The sequence below is a fragment of the Ochlerotatus camptorhynchus genome, unplaced genomic scaffold (genome assembly GCF_037179485.1).
Source record: "Ochlerotatus camptorhynchus isolate MF236.1 unplaced genomic scaffold, CSIRO-AGI_Acam_v1.1 ptg000035l, whole genome shotgun sequence".
In the NCBI taxonomy this organism is placed as follows: Eukaryota; Metazoa; Arthropoda; class Insecta; order Diptera; family Culicidae; genus Ochlerotatus; species Ochlerotatus camptorhynchus.
The window spans coordinates 152,561-175,557 of record NW_027040526.1 but is presented as its reverse complement, the minus strand read 5'-3'; the positions used below and the strand labels follow the sequence as shown (position 1 = coordinate 175,557).

General features: G+C 39.0%; 1 protein-coding gene across 2 annotated transcripts in view; it reads left to right on the top strand.

Annotated features, from left to right (window-relative positions):
• LOC135709512 (neuroligin-4, X-linked-like) overlaps nucleotides 1–22,997 on the top strand; it is a 71,400-nt gene that overhangs the window by 44,011 nt on the left and 4,392 nt on the right. Inside the window, exons 2-7 of one of the 2 annotated variants that reach the window (XM_065231907.1) lie at nucleotides 571–591; nucleotides 4,254–5,126; nucleotides 18,192–18,344; nucleotides 18,417–18,894; nucleotides 18,969–19,136; nucleotides 19,223–19,412. In XM_065231907.1, the coding sequence (XP_065087979.1) occupies nucleotides 4,466–5,126; nucleotides 18,192–18,344; nucleotides 18,417–18,894; nucleotides 18,969–19,136; nucleotides 19,223–19,412 (1,650 nt within the window). In that variant the 5' untranslated portion in view covers nucleotides 571–591; nucleotides 4,254–4,465. Of the gene's footprint in view, nucleotides 1–570; nucleotides 872–4,253; nucleotides 5,127–18,191; nucleotides 18,345–18,416; nucleotides 18,895–18,968; nucleotides 19,137–19,222; nucleotides 19,413–22,997 lie in introns of both variants that reach the window. The other variant, XM_065231915.1, reaches the window with a different exon arrangement.

Below are 22,997 nucleotides of genomic sequence, written 5' to 3'. Positions count from 1 at the left end.
AAACAGAAAACCATCATCAACTTAGATTTTTTTTGGTCTTAAAATACAACCACAATGCAAACAAACACAACATTAAAGATGCACCGTCATTCACCATGTGAAACCATAGTAACTCATACGGTTCATCTCTGTGGTTTAATTCGTCATCACCGGCTTGGATTCTCTGTCGTCGGTTGGTCGGTGGGATTCCTTCTGCTTCGACGTGACCAGGCGTCATGAATATCTACCTACATTCGATCGTGTTAAGCAAAATAAATAATACTGTATACATATACGCTCACCCCGCTGAATACAAAAAAAAAATATGAAGAAAAAAACGCGGGCACGCGAATGAGTGCGGAAAATGCCACACAAACCGGGTCCCCAAGCCGAGAAGAAGGGGCGTTAAAAATAGATTAGAAATATTTTTCTTACAAGCCTCTAATGCTGCAAAAAACGTAAACATCTGATTAGCTTTACTGGGTGTACTTTTCTCATTTTTCTTATTGCCTCTTCATGTGTTTTTGTTTTTAAGTCAGTTTTATTTTCGGCTGTTGAATATTTGTTCTACTTTTTATTTTTTCGTTACAGATCTCTGATGCAATTGTGTTGGTGCGTTTGTTGTGATGGGTAACAGGAGCGGAGAACGTTGGTGAAGATAGACATAAACTCAAAGTGACGTGGAAACCCTGACGGTGAAAAATAAGAGAAAAGCATGAAGAACGTGTGTAGCACGCCGGGAAAGGTGCCAATGTAGAAAACTACGTCGAGTAATAGCAACAGTGAAGCAGAACATATACGCAAAGAGAACTCATATGAGACACGCGAAAATATGGGAAGAATTCGTGTTTTCGAATAGGATACGCGCATATTTTTAACACATTTAACGGAGGTAGCGTTTTGTTAAGTCGGTGAACAAAACAGTTGTTTTGTGGCTTTGGGACCCTCGTTGATCATGTGATAAATGCACAGTTTTTACATTGTGACTTCTCTACGATTATACCTAGAATTTATGATATTTATCAGTATCCAATGATAAATTTCACAAATTCTAGGATATATTGCCATAACAGCATTTGTCATTGGCTCAATGACAGATGACAATGATATTTAAAATATGTTCAATCATTTGTCAGTAATTATTTATTGTTTATTGAAAATTTCAACTGACAATTACTGTCTAAATGAATAAAACTTAAACTTAATAGTTACGGTCAACGGTACGGAAAAGGCCAAGTAGCCGATGACGAAACACGTCAGCTGATACATTGAAGTCGAACATATAAAAATAGTTGTTGAATTGCCGGCTGATTGCTCGAATTAGCTCGTGTTGTGTATAATTCCGGCTCCGTGGTTCCAAAAACAGAAAGTCGCGTTGACGAAGAGACCTCTCAGGGGCATACATATTTAGCTGTGACAGCAGTGTTGGGCAGTCAATGTCACCTGTAAGCAGCTTTCCAGCGAACATAGCTTGAGCGACCGTCCGTCTCACCTCTAATGGCTCGATTCCCAGGAAACGGCAACGCTCCTCGTACGGTGGCAAGTTCGTTGGGTCACGCCAGTTGAGGAAACGAAGAGCATATCTCACAAACTTGCGTTGAACGGATTCAATTCTAGTGATCCAGCTAGCATGGAAAGGGCACCAAACAACTGAACTTGACTCCAATAAGGATCGCACAAGCGAGCAGTAAAGTGACCTGAGACATAGCGGGTCACGAAACTCGTCGGCAATTTTGAAAATAAAGCCCAATTGTCGATTAGCTCTGGAAATGATGTCATTGTAGTGGATTCTGAAAGTGAGTCTGCAATCCAAGGTAACGCCGAGATCCTTTATGTGCTCTACACAAGCAAGACAGCGTCCGTAGAGAACATAGTCAAACATGATTGGTTCGATTTTTCGGTGATAGGAAATAATGTTACATTTTTCTATGCTTAGACTCATAAAATTTCTTGAGCACCAGTCAGCAAAAATACCTAACATATTCTGGAGATCCCAGCAGTCCGAGAGGCTTTTAATAATTTTGCAGAAATTGGCTACACAACGTTTTAGAACTGATGACGGAATGCCGTCAGGTCCGGAGGCGAACGAGAGCTTCAGTTTGCGTGTTGCGGCTATCACCATGTCTTCTGAAATGCGCGGAATAACGAAACTAAACACATCACGTGGCATCCCAACAGCAGCATCCAGCACTTGTGTTGGCGAAGCGGAGAAATCGTTGAACACTTGCTTGAAATGACGAGCAAACAAGTCGCATTTTTCTCTTTCACTATTAGCCGAGTCATTACCGACCCCCCCCATTGTGTGCAAAAATATCATGATGTATATAAATCTGCACTTGATTTATCATAAAAATCGATTTTTATGTAAGCATGAACCATTTTTTTTTTGTGAGCCGGTTAATTTTTCCAGTAAAACTTTAGAGTAAATTCACGTTGATTCTAAACTTAGTGTTCATTGAGCACTTCCACAGTTGTTAAATTAGAGCTTCTAAGCCTGTGCCATTTTTGCATTAGTATTATTGTGTGGCAAGAACAATCATACTCTATGAAGTCGAGAAATTTGTCAACTTCAAAAAATAAACAACACCAGACATAAGAGGTAAAATACCAAAAAATAATTCAAAAAAAATGTTTCCACAATACCAAATTCTGATAATGCAATACCAAAACAATACCACCCAGGTATTGTTTTGGTATCCAAATATCAACCTATGGTATTTACAAAGTATGTTGCATGTATTTTTTTGGTATTATTCTTTCGTATTTTACCTCTTATGTCATGCTGGTCAATACCAAAATTTGGTATCAGATCAAAATTAGGTATTTATTAGTTATTTTCTCCTGCTCGGGTTGTCATGCTGTCGAATTGCTTAAAATAATCAATTGATCTGTGGTTTTCGGGTATTACGCATGCTGCGTTGAAGCTGTTCCCTCGAGCATTGTTCACGTGCCGGGCCCGTAGATAACTACCGGTCTTATGAGCGTTTCGTACGTTAGTACATGGGTGAAGTTCGTAGTAAGCAGTAATAATGCGTCTCCAAATTTCTGTTTTTTTTCTCGGAGACGAAGACGGAGACACCACCCTTAACATGGGGAGCAAACGCTGTTTTATGCCTCTCTTAATAAGGATTACAGAAGTTCGAGTTGAATTAGCCACATCATCCTAACATGAGAGCCCTCATTTCTCAGTCAGTTTACAACCAAGAACCCACGAGAACTGATTACCATATCTTTCCTGTGGTTACTGTACCCCATTTGGCACCGCGTGGAGGTATGGATGGAAGTTACTGAACAATATACTAAAAACCAGTAATTGGGAGCTATTTTTTACCTACATGTACTTGTGGTACCAGTAGTACGCATTGTCCAGTCTCTTACCAGTCCAGTAAACTTTGTATAATTCTTTGTTATAGGCTACATTTCCTCTGAATTTCAAGCTTTATAACTCCCAAATTGGACTACTTCCCTTTTATAAAAGAAACGTGTGAACGTTAAGATTAGAAACAGATCGTGGATCGTGGATGCAAAAAAAACAAAACAAAATTGAGGAGATTTACGGAATTCTTCCACTTCTTTTTTTCAGTTCAAAAACCAAAATTAAAAAAAAAATGCGAAGATTTCATCTTATTAGGCATAGATTAAATGCAATCCTGGCTCATGAAACAATATTGACATTTTTGGACTTGGATAGACTGTCCTGCATATGAAAGTTTGTGTTCATTATTAAATTGATTATTTATAGCTCCCCTATATATGTTTCAAGATCAATTACAAAATCAGTATGTTTAATCAATCTACGTTAAGATTAGAATTTGAATTCTACGAAAAGAATGATTCTAATCTAGCTCTTGAATTTGTTGCCATTGAAATAGGTGTGCAGAGTTATTGTGATTCCACCGATCACTGTTTTCATTCCGGGAAGATGAATTTGCAAACTGCGTCATGTCTTTTTGTATTTTTAAAATGAAGGGATATCTTGATTGTCGGAAATCGCTCTTCCGTCTTACTTGCAGTTGCAAATCACACCAACACCAATACTAATCTGTTTCCCCATAATTCGTCCAAGTCCGAACAGTTCCCAACATATGTCGTCGCGCTGATTAAAAAGATATCCATATTCCCCCCGGCACATACATTTTAATTATCTTCCTTCCAACAATGACGTTGCTTTCGAAGAAAATGCGTGTTGTGTATGAGAAGAGTCCCAAAGCAACGAAACGACCGACAGCTCCGAAGTGCAACGGAATAATATAGATGCTTTTAATTTTTCCCAGTTTAGTGCCAAGCGAGTGCCCGCGGAATGTGAGGAAATCTGTGCACGGCACTGACAGTGAGTGAAGAAAATCTTGCCGACAGTGTGCGATGCATTCTAAGAGCGACGAGAAGTGTTTCACGGAAATAGTAAATAATTTACTGCGACGAAATGCTGGTTTACGACAGCAATGCTGTTTCGGTGTGTAACGGTTGGCTCCAGCAGTGAAACAAAATGAAATTATTTGTTGTGTTAATTAACCTGGTTCTGTGCTTCAGTTTGGCCTATCAGCAAGTGGAAACCAGGACCGATAGTGACGAGAATTTGGATGGCTATGGGAATTTTGTGAGTGATAGAAGCGAATATTTGAAAAAGTCTATCGCAGCCCTGCTAGCGCATGATGGTAGTGAAATTTTCCCACCAATGGCCAACGATGGTCCATTTGGAGACTATCGGATGCAGAACCAGCAACAGTACGGCAGTGCGGTATATCGTAAACAACATGCTCAACGTTCACAAAGTCCAAGCTTCGATCCACGCGATGGCACACCGTACACGAGGGAGGTAGCTGTGAAACAGGGTCGAATCAAGGGCATTGTGCGGGTGATGCATCCTCAGTCTGGGTTGAAAAATGTTGACCAGTATCTGGGCATTCCATACGCCGAGGCACCCGTTGGTTCGAGGCGCTTTATGCCACCGAGTGCCCCCATTCCGTGGACGGGACTCAAGATGGCAATCAAAATGTCACCCGTTTGTCCGCAGAATCTTCCCACCTTAAGTAATGTAAATAACAACTACTCGAAAGGCAGATACGATCAGCTGAAAAGACTGCTTCCATATCTAAAAGTTGAGAGCGAAGACTGTTTATATTTAAATTTGTACGTGCCTAGCTATGGTAAGTAGAGTGTCGTTGATGTCAAACAGATTCATTCGGAGAGGCTATTCCAGTGCGCTGTTGTGCGCTTTTGTTGAACCAAACTTATCGATGTCATCTTCTCAAATTGAAGGCAATATAACGTCGAAGTAGCTATTCAATATCTACGAGGCGCCCTACAGTCAGTAGTGAGGGAAATGGTTCTTGACAGGCATATCGGGTGAACCGTCAGTGGCAACTTACTTCCCCGTATCAAATTGATTGCTGATTGCGAACAAACTTTGTCTCGGAAATGAATGTACACAAGGTTGAGAACAATTGAAAGTGTTTGCTAAATAGAGCTGGTCGTGAACTTTAATGTTAAGCAAAGGTCAGACCTAAGCTGGTGTCTATTGTTACGTATATAAACTTGCTTCATGACAAAGTTAAACAGAGTAACTTTTTAAAGATCAATCTTATCATGAAACACTTTAAAAAAAGTGCAGCAAATTTGTTGAAATTTTACATGTGGTACACCCTCAAAATGTATTGCCGTCTTCGGTAATTTTGTTTACCGGAATCTCAACAGCTGAACGTTCGGTAAAACTTTAACTTTTATTTAATGACTATTTTGCTCAAAAATAATTTCATAACTCGTTTAATCTTGTTCAAATAATGAAATATTTTAATTGAAGTGGAGATTTCGTTTTAGCTTTAAAATTATTAAATTTAACAATCCAAATTTTACCGAACGTATCAGCTGTTGAGATTTCGGTAAAAAATACCAAAGTTGGCTATAATTTCTATGTGTGTGCATTGCACAGTGGTCCTAAACAGAAATTTAGCAGGAATAGTAGTCATAGAGCAGTGCTGTGCAACGTGCGGCCCTCGGACCAGACATGGTCATTCTAAACCAATCTTATTTAATGATGGTGACGACTGGGACTTGAGAGGAATTGCTTTCTCAGTCTTAAACACTCTAACGATTACTATTTATGTGCATCATAGTAACAGAAATTTACACTACTTTTGTTTAACTCTGCTTGTTGCATAACCGTGAGTATCTAATCTTCATTTATGCAGATGAAAAGGCAGTCGAGGTACGCATGTCGTCTGCGGTGAGGTGAAGGAGATGGGGTTGATGTACCTGATGTCGAGAGAACAGTGAAGAAGCAAAGCAAGTCGTGTCCAGAGACGCAGCCGTCAGGTTTCAAGCATAAGATTGACGCGTATTATACGCGTAAATACAATACATATACTTTGCCGATAAGCAGCGGATAAAGGACGAAAAGGAGAACAGTGGCTAGCACTGGCAGAACAATTCAAGATTTGAGCCTTACTAATAAAATAATAAAAAAAAATCAAAGAAAATCAGTGAGGTCCGAATATTAAATGTTATACAATATCGTCCAAGAATGCTAACCTAAGGAATGCCAACTCTAACAGGTAGCCGATCAAAATTAAAATTCTGATAATTTACTTCAAAGTCGCTCCACAAAAACACACACTTTTTGCAATTTTTGGCGTCGTGCAGTTTCAGTTGCAACTAGCAAAATCATACGTCTAATAATAAATGGTCGCATTGAATCAAAAAAAAAACACATAGAATACTTATGAAGGACGTTTCATTCGCACTTACAATAATAGTAACAGTTATAATGTTTGTACCGCTCAGACATTGCACACTCGTCGCCACTATAATTGATTTAGCTGTCGTCAGACTGTTTACTGAAAACATCACAGCCGATCGGCGCAACGACTATTGATGTACGACGCCACCAACGAATTTTGGCACGCTCGTTATATTCCAAACGTCAGGTTCAAGTCCCTCGTTTTGCGTCCCCCTTTTTCATCTAGCAAGAAAAGAATTATTTTTCCCGCCCACCTATTACCTACTCAAACGCAACGCTCTGAGCGATGACGACCGGGTAGGTTCACACAGACAGTGGAAGTAAATTTCTATTCGCTTCACTTCACGTTAGCGCTTCAGTTCTTATTTTGAAATTGGAATTTATGTTCGTATTATTCCAAACGGCACTCGAGTGTAATTAATTTTCTATTTTGCTGGCTCGTTTCACCTGATCACGGAAAGGGAGCTGCAGCAGCGTCATAGATGCACTCTCATTGCTGGGTTGCGCCCCATCCGATGCGATACATCCCAGGGAAGCACATTTTATTGCAATCGAACTGGACTGTTTTTCATGCGAATGACCTACTTCAAAGTGTTTTAACAAGAGCTTGGTAATTATTATGATATTGCATCGTGAACCGAAAAGCAGAGCATTTTAATATCTCTTTCACTGGGTTAATGATTCGCATCGCATTCACTGGTTCACTAACTGAGTCTCTGGATCTCAGCAATGGCATCGGTCCAGTCAAATTATAATCATCATTATGAATGTCATCCCAGCATGAATTAGAAAGAAACAAAATGCGGCTTTAAACATGTTCATCGAACATAGATACAGCCAAAAAAGGAAGGTTTGAAGGGTTTCGCAGGCCTACACTAGACGTTTGTACATAACACGAAAAAAAAAATCTATCAAGGACACATGCGTAAAATAAAATTTGTGAAGCGAGGAGGAATTAGAATAACATATTTCTCAGCATAAAATGAATCTTCAAACTCGTGGGTAGGTTGTAAGCTTTGGAAATATTCAGAGCTGCTAGTTCACCGTGTTTTCGTACGGCAAAGGCATCGGGAAGTACCTGCCCAGAGTTGCGAAATAAGTATTGGTCCCGTGCTCCGGGTGCGAAAAACATGTATTTCGCCGATAGTCAAGAGAATTCCGCGAATCGGAATTACCCATTCTCTCGGTGATCATTGCCGTACAACAGGTGCTGGAGATTTGGCTTCCTGGCCAGAGCAACCCTGCTACTGGATACGAACAACCAGGCTTGTGGGAGCGACTCGATCCCCCATTCACGTTTGATTGATCAATTGATTCGGCGGGAACGATCCGCAACAGAGGGTAGCCTACACACTTGGAAAAAATCGTGTAAATTTAGGTGCTCTGAGACTGACATATACGAGCGTCAATTTTGACATAAAATGGAGTTATAACATACGCGAAATTCAACTCAATCAAACTACTTTTCATCGAGTAACAACTTTTCAGTCTCGGAGCACATAATTTTACATGAAATATTTGTTTACATCTGATCCTTTATGTCAATGAGGGATTCCGTCACGTGTAAAACTAGTTATTTCTAAGTGTGTACCTTGTCAGAACCGGAGGATTTTCCCATGGCTTTTGGGAAAGCCTGTTTAAGCTCGTTATGCCGGAGGAGCTAGTTGACCTCCGATGGGGTTTCCTCTACCGGTATTTGGATTTCGGCAATGGAGGTCGACGATTCTCCCTTTTGTCGTCGAAAGCATTCATCATAGCCCGATATCACACATTGCGTGGCAAAGTGAGCGCATGACTGCACGATTTCTGGTCACTGATGACTGCAGAATCTCCGATCACTGAGGTGGCGTGGTGTAGTGCTAGTGGCTAGTTAAAGATATTTTTATCAGAATACAGAATGACTGCACAGACAGTTAAATGGTCTTCATCAAAGTAAACCCTCGCAATGTTCCATAATTTGATTTGTTACCACTTTTATCTCAATGTCGATGGAATTTCAGTTCCTACAAATAGTCTAATCTTGTTCTACATTTTACTTTAATTTCTTAACATGGAGGGTTGATTGTGAACAGCAAAACATATTGGTTTCCTTATTTAAATTCACTCAGTTTATTCTTATCTCAATTGTATCAATTTTGTTGCACCTCTTAAACCACTCTTATGGTTAAATTGTTTTTAAAATAGATTTATTTCTGTTGTTAATTTGTAAACACCAAAAAGGAGCGATAATTGGGATCCAATTTGTGTTTAAAAATGGTGTATCTTTCCAAAAAATCATTGAACAAATGATTCTTTTGGTCAAAATTTACCTTAGAACAGTTCAAGTGAACTGAATTAATATAATTTGTATCTGTATTTAAAATAATTCATCTGACAATTCAGTCTTAATAAATAAAAATTAAAGCTAATTTAACACAGGCCTAGTGCGACTCGCAAAACGTCTAGTTGGTTTATTGAACTCAAAAAACGAAGCCGTAAACGCACAAATACACGCTGAAATTTGTTCGTTGTTCCCGAACATGGTTCGGTGAAAACTCGGTTGCAATAACGATGTATTCCGAAGAGATCTGCTCGGCAGATTTATCTGTAATCACACAGATTTTTTTTTACTTCAATATTTTGAAACAGATATCTGTATGTACAGATTACAGTTTTTTTTTAAATATACACATTTTTCAGATTTTTAAAATCAAGGGAATGTATTTAACATTATTTTCTATATTTATTGAAAACGATAAATAATCATTTTTTTAAGCAGCTTGAAGTCAATCTGAGCATCAACCCCCAATCGTATTTTTCACTTAATAAATATTATTATTTTAGCTTTTTTTTGGACTTGGAATCTTTCAAATGGGCTTCTGATGTTCAGATGTTCTGATTTCTCGTTGGAAGGGATATTAGTTTCACTTTCTATTTGTTCAATTAACCATGTCACATGGTTACAGATATGAAGGTTTATTAAATATATTTTTGTGAAATCGATAAACAAGCCATTTTAGAACACCAACAAAGTGGTTGATTACAGTTTGTGAGTCGAAGAGTCAAGTGGATATTTTTTTATTTGAAAATTCTAATTGAATAAATAAAGATTATTACATGCCATTCGACTAAACTTCCAATAAAAGTTCTGTCTTATGTTCAATGTTCACATAAAGGTTTTCGTACTCTCAGACATAAAAAAAAAATCAATTTCTAGGGCATTTGGATAGTTACTTCAATAAGGAAATTTTCAGTCGGTAACAGATTTGTCTGATACAAAACACATGAAGATGGTAGGATTTTAGGATTTTGAAAATAAACAAATTCTTTAGAAAGCATACTTTAGTCATTTTTCATTATTATAAACTTAGAACAAACTCCTTCTGAACTATGAATTTGCTCAATGGAGATTTACGTTAATCCGCACTGGGACCATAATACGGAAATTACAAAGATGAAAATACAGATCTAAATTTGAAAAAATGTGGCATCACTGCATGAAAGCTCAATATTGCAATCAGCTTAGCAAACTAGCAACGATTGCTGTACTTTTCGTCGTCGTTCCAGTTTGTCTAAACCCAACTAGTGATGTCCAATTTTCCCAACTTATCGATTATTGACTAATCGATTTTTTTTTTTTATTGATTGTGATCGATATCGATTAATCTACATGAAATAATCGATTAATCGAAATTATCGATAATTTTAATACTATCAACGTCTTTAAGAAGTTGTTTTTACTAGCTGTAGATTATTCAACCTTGAATCACGATTAAATTATAAATTATATCTCGATAACAATTCAATAAAATACACTTTTACTCTTTAATTTTTTTTATCAGATATATAGTGAGAGAAAAGACAACTTGCATCTTTACGACGAATTGATTTAGTCTTTGGACTGCAATCTCATTGTCTAAAAAAGAAAAACACTAAGCCCAACAGTCGGCATATATCAGGATACGGCGGCCAATTTTCAGGATCACTCCACGGCAAGTTTCTCAGTGCCAGAGGAATGAACCGTTTCTGAACCCATTCGATCCTTAGGTACCACATGACATGGTAAGGATGCCAAACGATGAACTTATGTCAATTTGTTGGTCTTTAGCTTATCAATTACTTTCCTTCTAAACAAGCTCATCGGCTCTAGTGACTTATCAAAACGAAGAATGGTAACACTAGAAATTAACATGACAAATAATAATAATCCACGAACAGTCGCGTCAAACCATCGAAAATAAGCAGTACTTTTGCAAGAGAAACAATAATAAAAATGTCAATCTAAGAGATCTGGGCTTTAATTGTAATTTAATTTATTTTTCCACTACAATATACTAAGTCTTTGTGTGGTTAACATATTTGAATTCATTGTGACACAGACGTGTATTTTCATTTTTAGTTAATTTGAAATTTGAATAATTATTGTTTAACTTCCTAATCCTGTCAGGCTTATTAAGAACATTCCCATCTTGGTGGGATTGGTTTGTTTGAAATTGTAAAAAGACTGCTTATAACTAATATTTACAACTACAACTAACCTACGACTACTATATACAAATTGCTTATCAAAGCATGTTCTGATATATTACATTTTTGTGCAAATTAAGTCTTAATTTCGTTAATGCTGGAATGTATTTTGGGAATGCCTACCTCTTCGTGTAAATTTGTTATTCTACTGGCGGAAGGACGATCGATGATCATCCTAAGCACTCTGTTTGTGCCACCAGAACTTTGTTCCTGTGAGTTTGAGCACTTGATTCCCACACCAGTGCAGCGTAGAAAATTGCAGGTGCTATGTTTTGATTGTATACAGCCAGTTTGTTAACCCTAGAGAGGCGGGATCTGCGACAAACCAGCGGAAACAAACAGCTAACTAAGCTTGAACACTTGACTATAGTTTTATCTACATGCGAACGGAAGAGGAGCTTTTCTTCGAACAACAGACCACTCAATCCTTGTGCCATTCATGATTACAGTACAAGAGGGAGTCAGTTTCAGTTTGAGCGATTGCGATGGAGGAACATGATCGCTTGAGTTTTGGAGGCATTGATTTTAATTTTCCACGAGGTGGCATATTCAGCAAAGGCATCAAGGCATCGTTGAAGTTTGTTCTTATTTCGCGAGGCATCCTTCCTTTGACGGCTATTGCGGTATCATCTGCGAACAGGAAAAACACGCAACCGTCTCCGAGGGGAGGAATGTCAGAAGTGTAAATGCTGTAAAGCAAGGGACCCAGCAGACTGCCTTGCGGGACTCCTGCTGGGATGGAAAACGTGTTCTAAAGACAACCATTCAACAATACCTTAAACGACCTTTGCTGGAGATAGTTACGGGTGATTTTAACCAGATGTAATGGGAAGTTGAACTTACAAATCTTGTACACAAGTCCGTCATGCCAAACATTGTCAAACGCCTTTTCAACATCTAGCAAGGTCATGGCTGTGGACTTGGATACAGCTTTGTTACTTCAGATGTTATTCATCACCCGTACTAGCTGGTGGGTGGAGTGCCCCTTCCTGAAACCGAACTGTTCTGAAGGAGAATGTTGTTTTCCTCGACAAACTTGAGCAAACGATTGAGAATTAGTTTCTCGTACAATTTGCTCAGCGCTGAAAGGAGGCTGATTGGTGTGTAGCTTGAAGGCAATGTTGGATCCTTACCGGGTTTGCGGATTGGTATGATTTTTTCTACCTTCCAGACGCTTGGAAAGTAGGGCAGTTTCAAGCATCTGTTGAAGATAGCGGTTAGAAAAGATTGCACTTTCATGCTGAGTCTCTTCAAGATCAAGTTGAATATACTGTCAAACCCGGGAGCCTTCATATTCTTGGTGCATTTCAGCGCTGAGCTAATCTGTCATTTTGTAATCTTATCCGCCGGAGGCACGAGACAAGAGGAGGCATCTAGGTTTTGAACGCATTGCGCAAGCAAATGCGATGAAGCGACATGCTCGCCGATCGCATTTGCTTTAAATTCCGATTGTCATCATTTTCTACTCTGAGAGGTGGAACGGGTTTGGGATGAGTTTTCAGGACCTTGGCTACCTTCCAGAATGGTCTGGAGCGGTCGTCCAGATTCTGGACAACACGCCCGAAACTATCATTTCGGAGTGAGTCCATTCGTGAAACAATCTGCCTGTTCAGATCGGCCATTTCACCTTTTTTGTTCAGATCACCAGTCCTCTGAAACTAGCGTCTATGCACATTTCACAACCGAATCAGTAATTTGGTGTGGGAATCAATAGCAACAAATTTACCCCTCACAAGAACTTGTCGAACACATGCCTCGTCAGCCACGGATATAGCCTGTTGGAGTCCTTCCAGCGCCCGGTCGATGTCATCTACGGTGTCAAGCGGCGGATCTTCGTCGATGCCTATGTCAACCACACGTCCAAACTGCAACCAGTTGACGTGGTGGTAGTCTTTGCGCTGGCTTGGAGCTGGAGTCACGTTGATGTTGACTTCCAGGGTGGAGGGATTTCCCGCCGGAGAGATGAAAGTTGGTTCGTCCGGAAACTGCACAGTAAACAGTCCATGTTGTGCGTGGCCGAACAATAGACATCCGTTCCGGTTCCGCTGGTAGTTCCACCAAGTTTCATGGCGGGCATTCAGGTCGCCCCAACGATGAATCGGGAGCTAGTACGGGTGATGACGGTCAGGACGTTCTTGAATTTGCTTGCTAATCCGTTGTTGGCGGTACACTGCCGAGGGCAGTAAACAGCGATGAACTGGACATTTTCAGTTAGTGATTCGTCCTACAAACTAAGAGCCTCAATGATAGAAGTGCAGATGTGAGGCAGTGTATAGTACTTAATTCCTTTTTTGACTACGAGCTCTACACCACCAGGGTAGCGATCAAGCCGGATAATGTTGTGGCTAGGGGCACACAATAACTTTTAACTCCAACGCAGGCAACGGCTGTAGTTAAATTAATTCCATTAACTACTGCTTTAATTACATAAATTACACAATGTAGATCATTAACTACTTTTTAACTCCTTTAATTACAGTTGAAATTTCGTAATTAAAGTATAAATTATAATTACAAGTATAATAACATTTTCAATATTTTTAATTACATTAATTACGGATAGATAATTTTAATTACCGTCAGTACTACTTCAAAACGCATTAATTACATTAAGTACTTTTGATTGCATTTTAACTTCAACTCACCGGTTCTTTGTGTTGCGTGCCCCTCGTGTTGTGGTCAGCAGCCAGAAGTTGTCGCCGGACTTGAGGTGGGTATCGGTTAGAAGCTGGGGGGGGACGTGCTGTCAAATCAGCCTACTGATCATTCTTGTATGAAACTGTTTCCAAACGTAAACAAACGCTGTAGGTTTCTTATGGCTTGTTTACGTTTGGAACCAGTTATGCGAGGTAGGCGACGATTGTTCGTATTTGACAGCCATCCCCCCCCCCTTCCCCTTGGTTAGAAGGCCCATGTCGGGAGCGGTGCCGGTGGTGTAGTGGTAAGCGTGATTACCTTTCACCCCAGCAGGACTGGGTTCAATCCTGGCGGGATCTTATGAGGCATAACATCTTTGATCACGTCTTCCTTCAGAAGGGAAGTAAAGCCGTTGGTCCCCGGTTCATGAGTTGATGGATCGATAGGTAGGGTCCATGGGTGGGAGCTGCCTCCCTGGTAGGATTGGTGCTCAGCACGGAAAACAAATCAAGCAAAAAAAAAAGCCCACGTCGATGCTGTGCTTGCGGTTCAGAAAGTCAGCAAGGTTAATGTTTTTTTGTTCTTACAGATCAAGCATTCCAGGTGACGATGGTTTGCGGTTTAGACACGATAATGGATGATGAATTTACTGAGGACTTATATCTGCTCGGGCTTATTGCAGCACTTATGAAGATCTCCACCGGTCATGTTGACGAAGATTTCCATTAGTTCATCCGCTGAGAACAGATCGAGGTTGTTGGTGTTCGGGGTTCGCTTGGCTTTGCTGGGGAGCACGAAGAGGCGGGAAATCCTCCGTCCCGAATGTCGAGGTTTTTTCCATCTTGCGTCCTGGTTGATTGTTGGTTACCACTTGCTTTCGGATGCGTTTGAAGTCCTCGCGTTTGGAGCAATGTCTGTCGGAACCTTGATGCGCACCACCACAGTTGGCACATTTTAGCGCCACGGCGCCACGGCTTCATCCGCAGGGCAGTCTGAAGTGGCGTGTTCTTGAGCGCGGTTGGTGCAGCGTGGCTTGATGTTACAGTACCGTGTCCAAAGTTGAGGCACCACTGGCACTTTATTACGTCACGATGGCCACCACGGTATGGCTCCCACAGTACGATGATGGAGTAGATTGAGCGGATGGCTTGCAGCGCATTCAGCGTCACCGTCCCTTCCTGGAAGTGCACCAGGAAAAGGCAATCTGGGTACGCCTTCATCTCTCCCCGTCATCCGGAAGACAGCGATTGGGCCAGCTTGTACCGGTCCTTGATTTCAGCTTCGATCATCTTGGGGTCGAAGTTTGGTAGGCCCCTGATGACTACCTCTCACCGGGGATGTCATGCGTGAAAAATTCCGTCTTGGAATCTTTAAGGTGCTTCACGGCCACTTCATACTCCGCTTTTGTACGGAGCATACCCTTGGTGCCGATCCTGTTGAGCTTGTACTCAACTGCGACGCCCAGCGATGTAAAATCACCAATGAGGGTGTTGAGTGGCACCTTCATTACCACCAGTTGGTGAAGCTTCATTGTTGCCGCACTCGGGCCGGCAGAATTCTCGTTGTTGACGGCGTTGCCGAAATCACCGATGTCACTTACGTTCGTCGCGGTGGCATCGTCACGTCCACTCGCAGCATCGGACTGTCCCTGATGTTTCTTCCTCTTTTTCTTCCGCTTCACCGTGATATTCCCAACAACGGTGGGAAGAGTAGCGTACCTATTCGAAATAGGTACCCTCGAGCTACCCTAACCGCTGGTCTTCTTCTCCCCTTTCTCTCGGAGCCTGCTTCGGGAGCGCTGTCTTCCCATCACACGAAGCAACCGACACTACTGACGACGCGTTCAACGCGCCATAAAGCTGCAAACGTTTGAAACAAACTAGAAACCTTCAAACAACTGAACAGAGCGAACAAAACCGAACTGTACTGCTTGACGGTCAAGCAAAGAAAGAGATCTAATGAGCAGAGGCACGACAGCAGCGCTGTTTTATATCTTTTTAGGTTCAAGCAAAACGATATGCAACCAAGTGATACTCGATTATGACAACTGGGTTTGGGAAAAACGTTTATTTCATGAAAGCAGCGATAAAATGATCGTTTGTACATTTTTTAAAAGTTTTTTTTTTATGGAAATGTATTTCAGCAGATTGGTAAAGTAATATCCTATCGATTGGCGTATTTGGATTTAATTTCATCTATAAAAGATAAAATAACAAGCGTTAAAAACCTAACACTATTTCACCATACATATATTTTGATTTGCACCCCAGTATAGTCGACAAAGACGTAGTTCTACGTCAAAAATAACAAAGGGTAGGAATGGAGGTGAAATCCAGCATATCCACACCGGTTGTAACTAATCAACTCGATGTCACTGGAGTCACTTTAAAACTAACAAGCATAAATAGAAAGTTGAAAAAAGGGAAGTTTCGATTTCAGCACGGCTTAGATAAATTTTGACGTGAATTTTTGTAACGTGATAGTTTATAAACCTACCCAATTGATATTCAAATAACTGCAATACTATGGGTAAAGCATGATACATGGTTCAAAATTCAAGCATAATATTATTGCTGAAGTAATTATTGCATGGCAATTTCATTAATTGTTTCTTAAATCGAAACCTATCAGCTAGGGGAAATGGCTCTAATGTTTTCCTATAGATCTAAGATTGGCCCCATCGCTAAAAATCTGCTATTTATCAATTTTTATCTAGATAAACGCGTGATTGGGACGGTACTGATGGATATTTTTGGTCGCTATTGAAAATTTAGTCGATTGCTGAATTTATGTATGGGCCCAAATTAGGGGCATTTAGGCTGACATTACATCACTATCAAGAAAACTGGTAGTTCTGCCAGCATTTAGGTGACAAATACAAAAGCGCTGCGCTTGAATAACGGTGAAACCACCGGAAAGAAAAATGAGCAAATACGCAAACCTTTTTGAGGTTGGCATCTCACGTATCAAATTTGATCGGAACTTTAATCTTTTAGCGATAGATGATGAAATTTTGCCTGCTTTTCGGTATTTGTATAAGCAAGTTTAAGATTTTCTAGATTTTTTGATCTGATTTTTATTGATCTGATATAAGACACTGTCTTCTTATGCATTAAACATTTATATTTTTTGTAAAGTTAAACAGACACACGCCTAATTTATTCAAAATAGAATAATTCATTGCAAACTTCAGATAACCTGAGAAGACTGCGTGCTTTATCTTTAGTAGAGAACATGCAATACAGTGAAATTAGCCATTTATGAAGCTACAAGTTTTAGTTATTTTCTCACAGATGGAAATCCCCTCCGAGATAGTCAAGCAGTTTTTCCAGTATGGGAAAAATCGTTAATTCATTCATTTCACACTTATCTGTAAAACGAGTACTACCATCCAGCTATCCATTGAACGTTATCATCGACAAAAAGGAGGGGTAACGTGGGACAAGATCAGTCATGGTGCAAGAGAGGTAATTTTTTTTGTTTTTTTTTTATTATTTATGTCAACAGGCTCAATGTAGATCCAATGTTGTTTCGAAAAACCAAATCATCATTTGGATTTGATTTTGACAAACATATACATTATTAAATCTACTAGCTGACCTATCTTGCCCTTGACCCATCTTGGCCTACCTTATCTGGACTAGGAACAGAATTATTAAAAGTCCATTGAGTTCTGTACAGCAATAGTTCTATGTAGAACCCGAAATTGGAAGCGTTTTATTGTTCACAGTAACAATTAACCATCTCTAACGTTCGCAAACGAAGTTTTCTAAAAAAAATTGTGAAATATGATTGTTTTATTCAGATGTTTGGTTCAATAGATCAGTAATAAATATAAGATTTTACAAAACGACGAGTGATATAATTGAAATGTTAAAAGAGCGAACCATGATAAAATCGAAATTCCATTATATCTGTCCAATAAAAATCTGTCATAAAAATGTCAAGCCTTAACTAACATGCATTTTTATTTTCTTTTTAGAGTGACTTTCAGCCAGCGGCTGGTTTGTCACTTTAACATACATTATGATATTTGGTCAACTCGATTTGCTCATGTTGTATTGAAAATGAAAATCCTAAAAAGACAGCTATGTGTAAAACTTCATCATGGAACAATTGGACTTGATGTTTCTGGTTTTGTATATCACCCAGAGCAAATTAAATGCATCCCGCTGCGCTGCTAGGTAGATTGATAATGGGTTTCCGCCTTTTAATGTTCGCAAATTTATTGAATGGTGACATCGATAATAATGCTTTCGCGAGGGCTGAAGAAATTTAATTGACAATATCGATCACCAACGGTAGAATAATTAATTTGTTTCCATGGTTTCAGATGGAATTGGACCGCAGGCCAAATATCCGGTTATCGTGTACATACACGGCGAATCATACGAATGGAACAGCGGAAATCCATATGATGGATCAATTCTGGCCAGTTATGGGAGGGTTATCGTGGTAACGCTTAATTTTCGGCTCGGAATTCTCGGTAAATGGTGTTTGTGACTTTCAATAGAGATGATCATTGATTAATATTTATGTTTTGATTATCTGTTTACAGGTTTCATGAAACCAGGCATTAGTGACCACACTACCAGCAATTTCGGTCTACTGGATCAGATAGCTGCACTTCAATGGATCAAGGAAAACATTGGCTCGTTCGGCGGAGACAACAAGCTGGTGACGGTGATGGGCCATGGAACGGGTGCTGCTTGCGTAAATTTTTTGATGGTTTCACCTGTTGCCAAGGGACTTTTCCATAGAGCAATTCTCCTCTCAGGTTCGGCATTATCTGACTGGGCCCTAACTCAGCACCCTCTGCAATCTACCATGCAGGTACTGCAGGGGCTCAATTGTCCACTAAACGGAGATAACGATGAAGTTACAGCTTGTCTACGGCGAAAGCGTTATAGTGAAATACTGAACGTGAAAATTGCTTCACCACAATTTTCAACTCGTTTTGGACCTATTGTAGATGGATTGGTAATTCCAAACACTCCGCACAAGGTGATGGGCCAGTATAGCGACATATTTAGTGGGTAATTTCCATGATTCATGAGTGTATGCTCTTTCGATGAGTTCAGAACGATAATTTTGTCATGCTTCACTACAGGTACGACCTACTTTACGGGATGACAGAGTTGGAATCGTACAACATCCTAAATGCCGTCGCCCTGTCGTACGGGTTGCTCGAAAACGAGAGGGACAATCTGCTGCGGTTCTACATGCAAAATCGTTTCGAGATCCGTCCAGATTTGGCACTTGCCGCAACGCTCAATGAGTAAGTTTATTCACCACACAATTTGCAATAAATTCAATAACCACCCACCGCTCGTTGCTGGTGTTATCATTTCATTCCACCTGCAGGTACACCGGTATACTTACTGATCCGAACAAATCCCTGGCAGACATCCATCGCGACACTCTGCTGGACATTTTATCTGATGCCCGTGTTGCCGCTCCGATGGTTCAGACTGGACTCTATTTAGCCAAAGTCAACCCCAAATGCTATATGTACGTATTTGGACACAACAGCGAAGCCGGCGAGTACGGACGAGTAAGTAGTATGGTAAAAATTTACTTCGGTCTATCAAGCAGAAAACATCAAATATATCTGTGACTTCGGCGTTAACCATTCAATTATACGCTTGGTACGACACTTTAGTTCAAAAGCTACAGCATAAAACCATTAAGAGCGCGAAGTACCTATGAATATTTACACTCTTTGTTCTCAAACATAAAAGAAGCACTCCAAGCGAATCAATTTTTCCATGCCATTTTTGCCTTCATCCGTATGGCGAAGTAAAGTACATAGTAATGACGTTCCTATGTGTTAGTAGGGATTTGAAACCCATAGGCTGAGTTTGGAATCAAGAAGCGGTGTTGTATTTTTAACAAAATATACGCAATCTGTAATTCTTTGTCAAATCCATCGGGGAAAGGTAAATAAATTTAGAAGTCATGTGATGTAGAAACATTTCGTTTGGTGTAAAAATCTGAAAATAAAATTTATCAAGAGGATGCATGTTTATTTTTTTTTATAAACTACGGTTAAATAAAAACTCTCAAAGATGTTATTCAATCAAATTGCGTCAAGTCAACTTGTTTTGGGAAAAAAATGTCCGTGGCCAATAATATGACATTGAGAATACCTATTATTTCAATGGTTAAAATATAAATTTGAGTATATTTATTTAATAACAAAGATTGGAACCTCGATGTGAGAGCCTTAAAAGCTTAGTCATTTTGAACAAGCAATGATCGTTTGTTCATGCTTTTTGTAATTAAATCACATAGCATCCGGACTACATTTATGAAAAATTGTTTTGAGATCCCTTACCCATATGTTTTCAAGATGTTTTAACTAAAAAAATTGAATTCTTTGTTAGCATAAATTTTTCAAATGCAAACTTTAATTTAAGTCAATGAAATTCGATCAATTGTCATAATTCTAAGACTAAGATAAAATTACAAGATCCTTCCTAGACCGTAATTTCAATAAAATAAAACGATGAAGTACAATCAATATTTTTCAATAAAAAAAGTTGCATTTTTAATGCTGGCGTTTTAAGCAAAAAAAAAACCTGCATTCGCAACCGAAACTGAACTGAAATCCCAATCCCTACGTGCCCACATAATCACAACACAACACATGTAACATGAGTTGATGTTAAATTAATTAAAACCTGGCGACGATGCCGATGAACTGTCACGCAAAACGAAGTATCAGTAGAAAAACGGTAGTAAAGAAGCCATTCACATGGAATGACCTCCTCGGAAAAATGCAGCATGATTTCCGATTCCGACCGAGATCGTTGACATGTTATATTTCACTGCCGATATCACTAGTACTCAGAAATTAATTATGAAAAGATTAAAAAGAACTAAATGGATCGAACTCCCTAAATCTGGCCTAGTGATCCTAAAAACTGTCTTGATGTGTTGGAGGAAAAGTTCCAATTGTAAATGGTTCGCTTCACGGGGACGGACATGAACTAATCCGGTTTGTGGTAGAGCTTGCATGAAATTTCCCTAAATTAGAAATACAATCCGGATACTGTGGAATTATATTCAAGATTTACAATTCTCTATTCTTCATCAAAATCAGTTTATGTTTCAAGTAATTTTACAAATGGCTTTAAAGTAAATAGAACATCAATAAAAATCCAGAAAAACGCAAATTCCTAAAAAAAATTACGGAGGAAAATTGATCGCTTCCGTCCACAAGCACAGCACTTATCGATCTCATCATATTTTTTTAAGTTTGAAACATGTACTTTTAATGTAAAGGTTGAAAATTTCATCAAGTGTGGGATTTTTAAAAAGATTAGTAAACTCAGGATCTTATCTTTTGTTTGTCCATGTCCTAAGATCTCGCAAATTCGTTGAAAACTTGTCTAGGTGTTCATGAATAAAAACTCTGTCGGAGTTCTGCGATGATTCTAGAGTGATTCTTGAGAAAATTCAACGAGTTAAGGTTTCCTCGGGAAATAATTAGAAAAATCAGGCACAGAAAATTCTGAATGATCTGAAGCAACTAAACGTTCTTGAATTTCTTCAGCTTCTCTAAATTTCGTTCAATTTCCCCTCTATTTATAGTTACATTACCATTTTTTTTTTAATATACTAGCATCGAAGAAAACAATATTATGTTTATTTACAAATTCAAGCTGACCGGTGATCCAAGAAACCGCGAAATTTGAATTTAAATGTAAAATCTAATTATCTCTCCAGAAAAGACAATATTTGGAACTTTGAAAAAGAGGACCCTTTGAATGGACTCAATTTTCAGGATATTGTCACTTTGATGGACCAAACATGAGAATTGTTAATGAGATTTTAATAAATTCTACGCACAACATCAAACTGTTAGAAAAAATCCAAGGGAGGTATGGAAAGAACTCTAAGAGAGTTTACAACTCCAAGTCGGTTGTACGAAGAGTTCCAATGTAATTGTGAAAAGAGCTTCAGGAGAATTTTAAGGTGAGTTCGGAGTTGAATATGTTAGCTGTTCTGAGGATACTGTCAAATCAACTGTGAACAGGATTTCTAGTCCATAAATATTCGAAATAAGTCTTAGAAAAGTTTTAAGAGAGTTTTGTTGATAATTCTAAGGAAATTCCGAGCAAATCCAATTCCAAAAACTATCTTTCAATTGAATTCTGAAGGAAGTTTTAAAGGAAGTCTGAGACTAATTCCACGGGAACCGAATTTTTATGGTACAATGTCAATGATATTCTCATACGAGAAGATTTTTCAGGGAGTTCCGAGGATAATATAGTAAATTATGAGCATAATTTTCAGACCTCTCATCATTCGATCATTTTTCCATTCGTCCTTTTTTCAATTCGACTTCTTGTCCCCCTTTTCATCATTCGACCTTTTGTCCCCCTTCTTATCATTTGACCTTTTGTTCATTCGATGAGCTGAAGAGCTGTTCCAAAGAATCAGTTCGCCTTAGTGAGCTGAACGGGTAAGATCCGCACAGAATGATGAACTATTTTGTCCACCTCATTTTTGAACCATTCGACCTTTTGTCCCTTTTTGAACCATTTGACCATTTTTCCATTCGACCTTTTGTTCATTCCACATTTTGACCCCCAGTAAACACATAAATCTGTGTAAAATAAGGAGACGTGCATTGAGCTTAAGGTAAGAGGGGACGTCATTAATTTAAAAAAAAGTAAAGCAGTTTTTTTGTTCAAAATAAAAATTAAGATCATGAACATGTGTTCATTGCATTCTACTTCTCTACTGGAACACATTTTCATTGACAGAATTTAGGTTTTACACGGATTTTTTTGTTTAAAATAAAAATTAAGTTCATGAACATGTGTTCATTGCATTCTACTTCTCTACTGGAACACATTTTCATTGACAGAATTTAGGTTTTAAACGTAAAAACTGCTCTTGAATTTCCAAAAATTATGACGTCCCCTTTCCCTTTAAGCTGTGACCTTATGCTAATGAAAAATGTGCGCTCATGAAGAAAGTGCTTACATTCCAAAGTTAAACAATATTTAAAGTTTGAGTGAAGAATAATATTGTCAACTTCCTTGCTACGGAACTAACATTCAAAATGTTGTTTATGTTTACATTGATTTTGGAACTGGAATTAGTTTTGAGCTCACAATGACAAAAA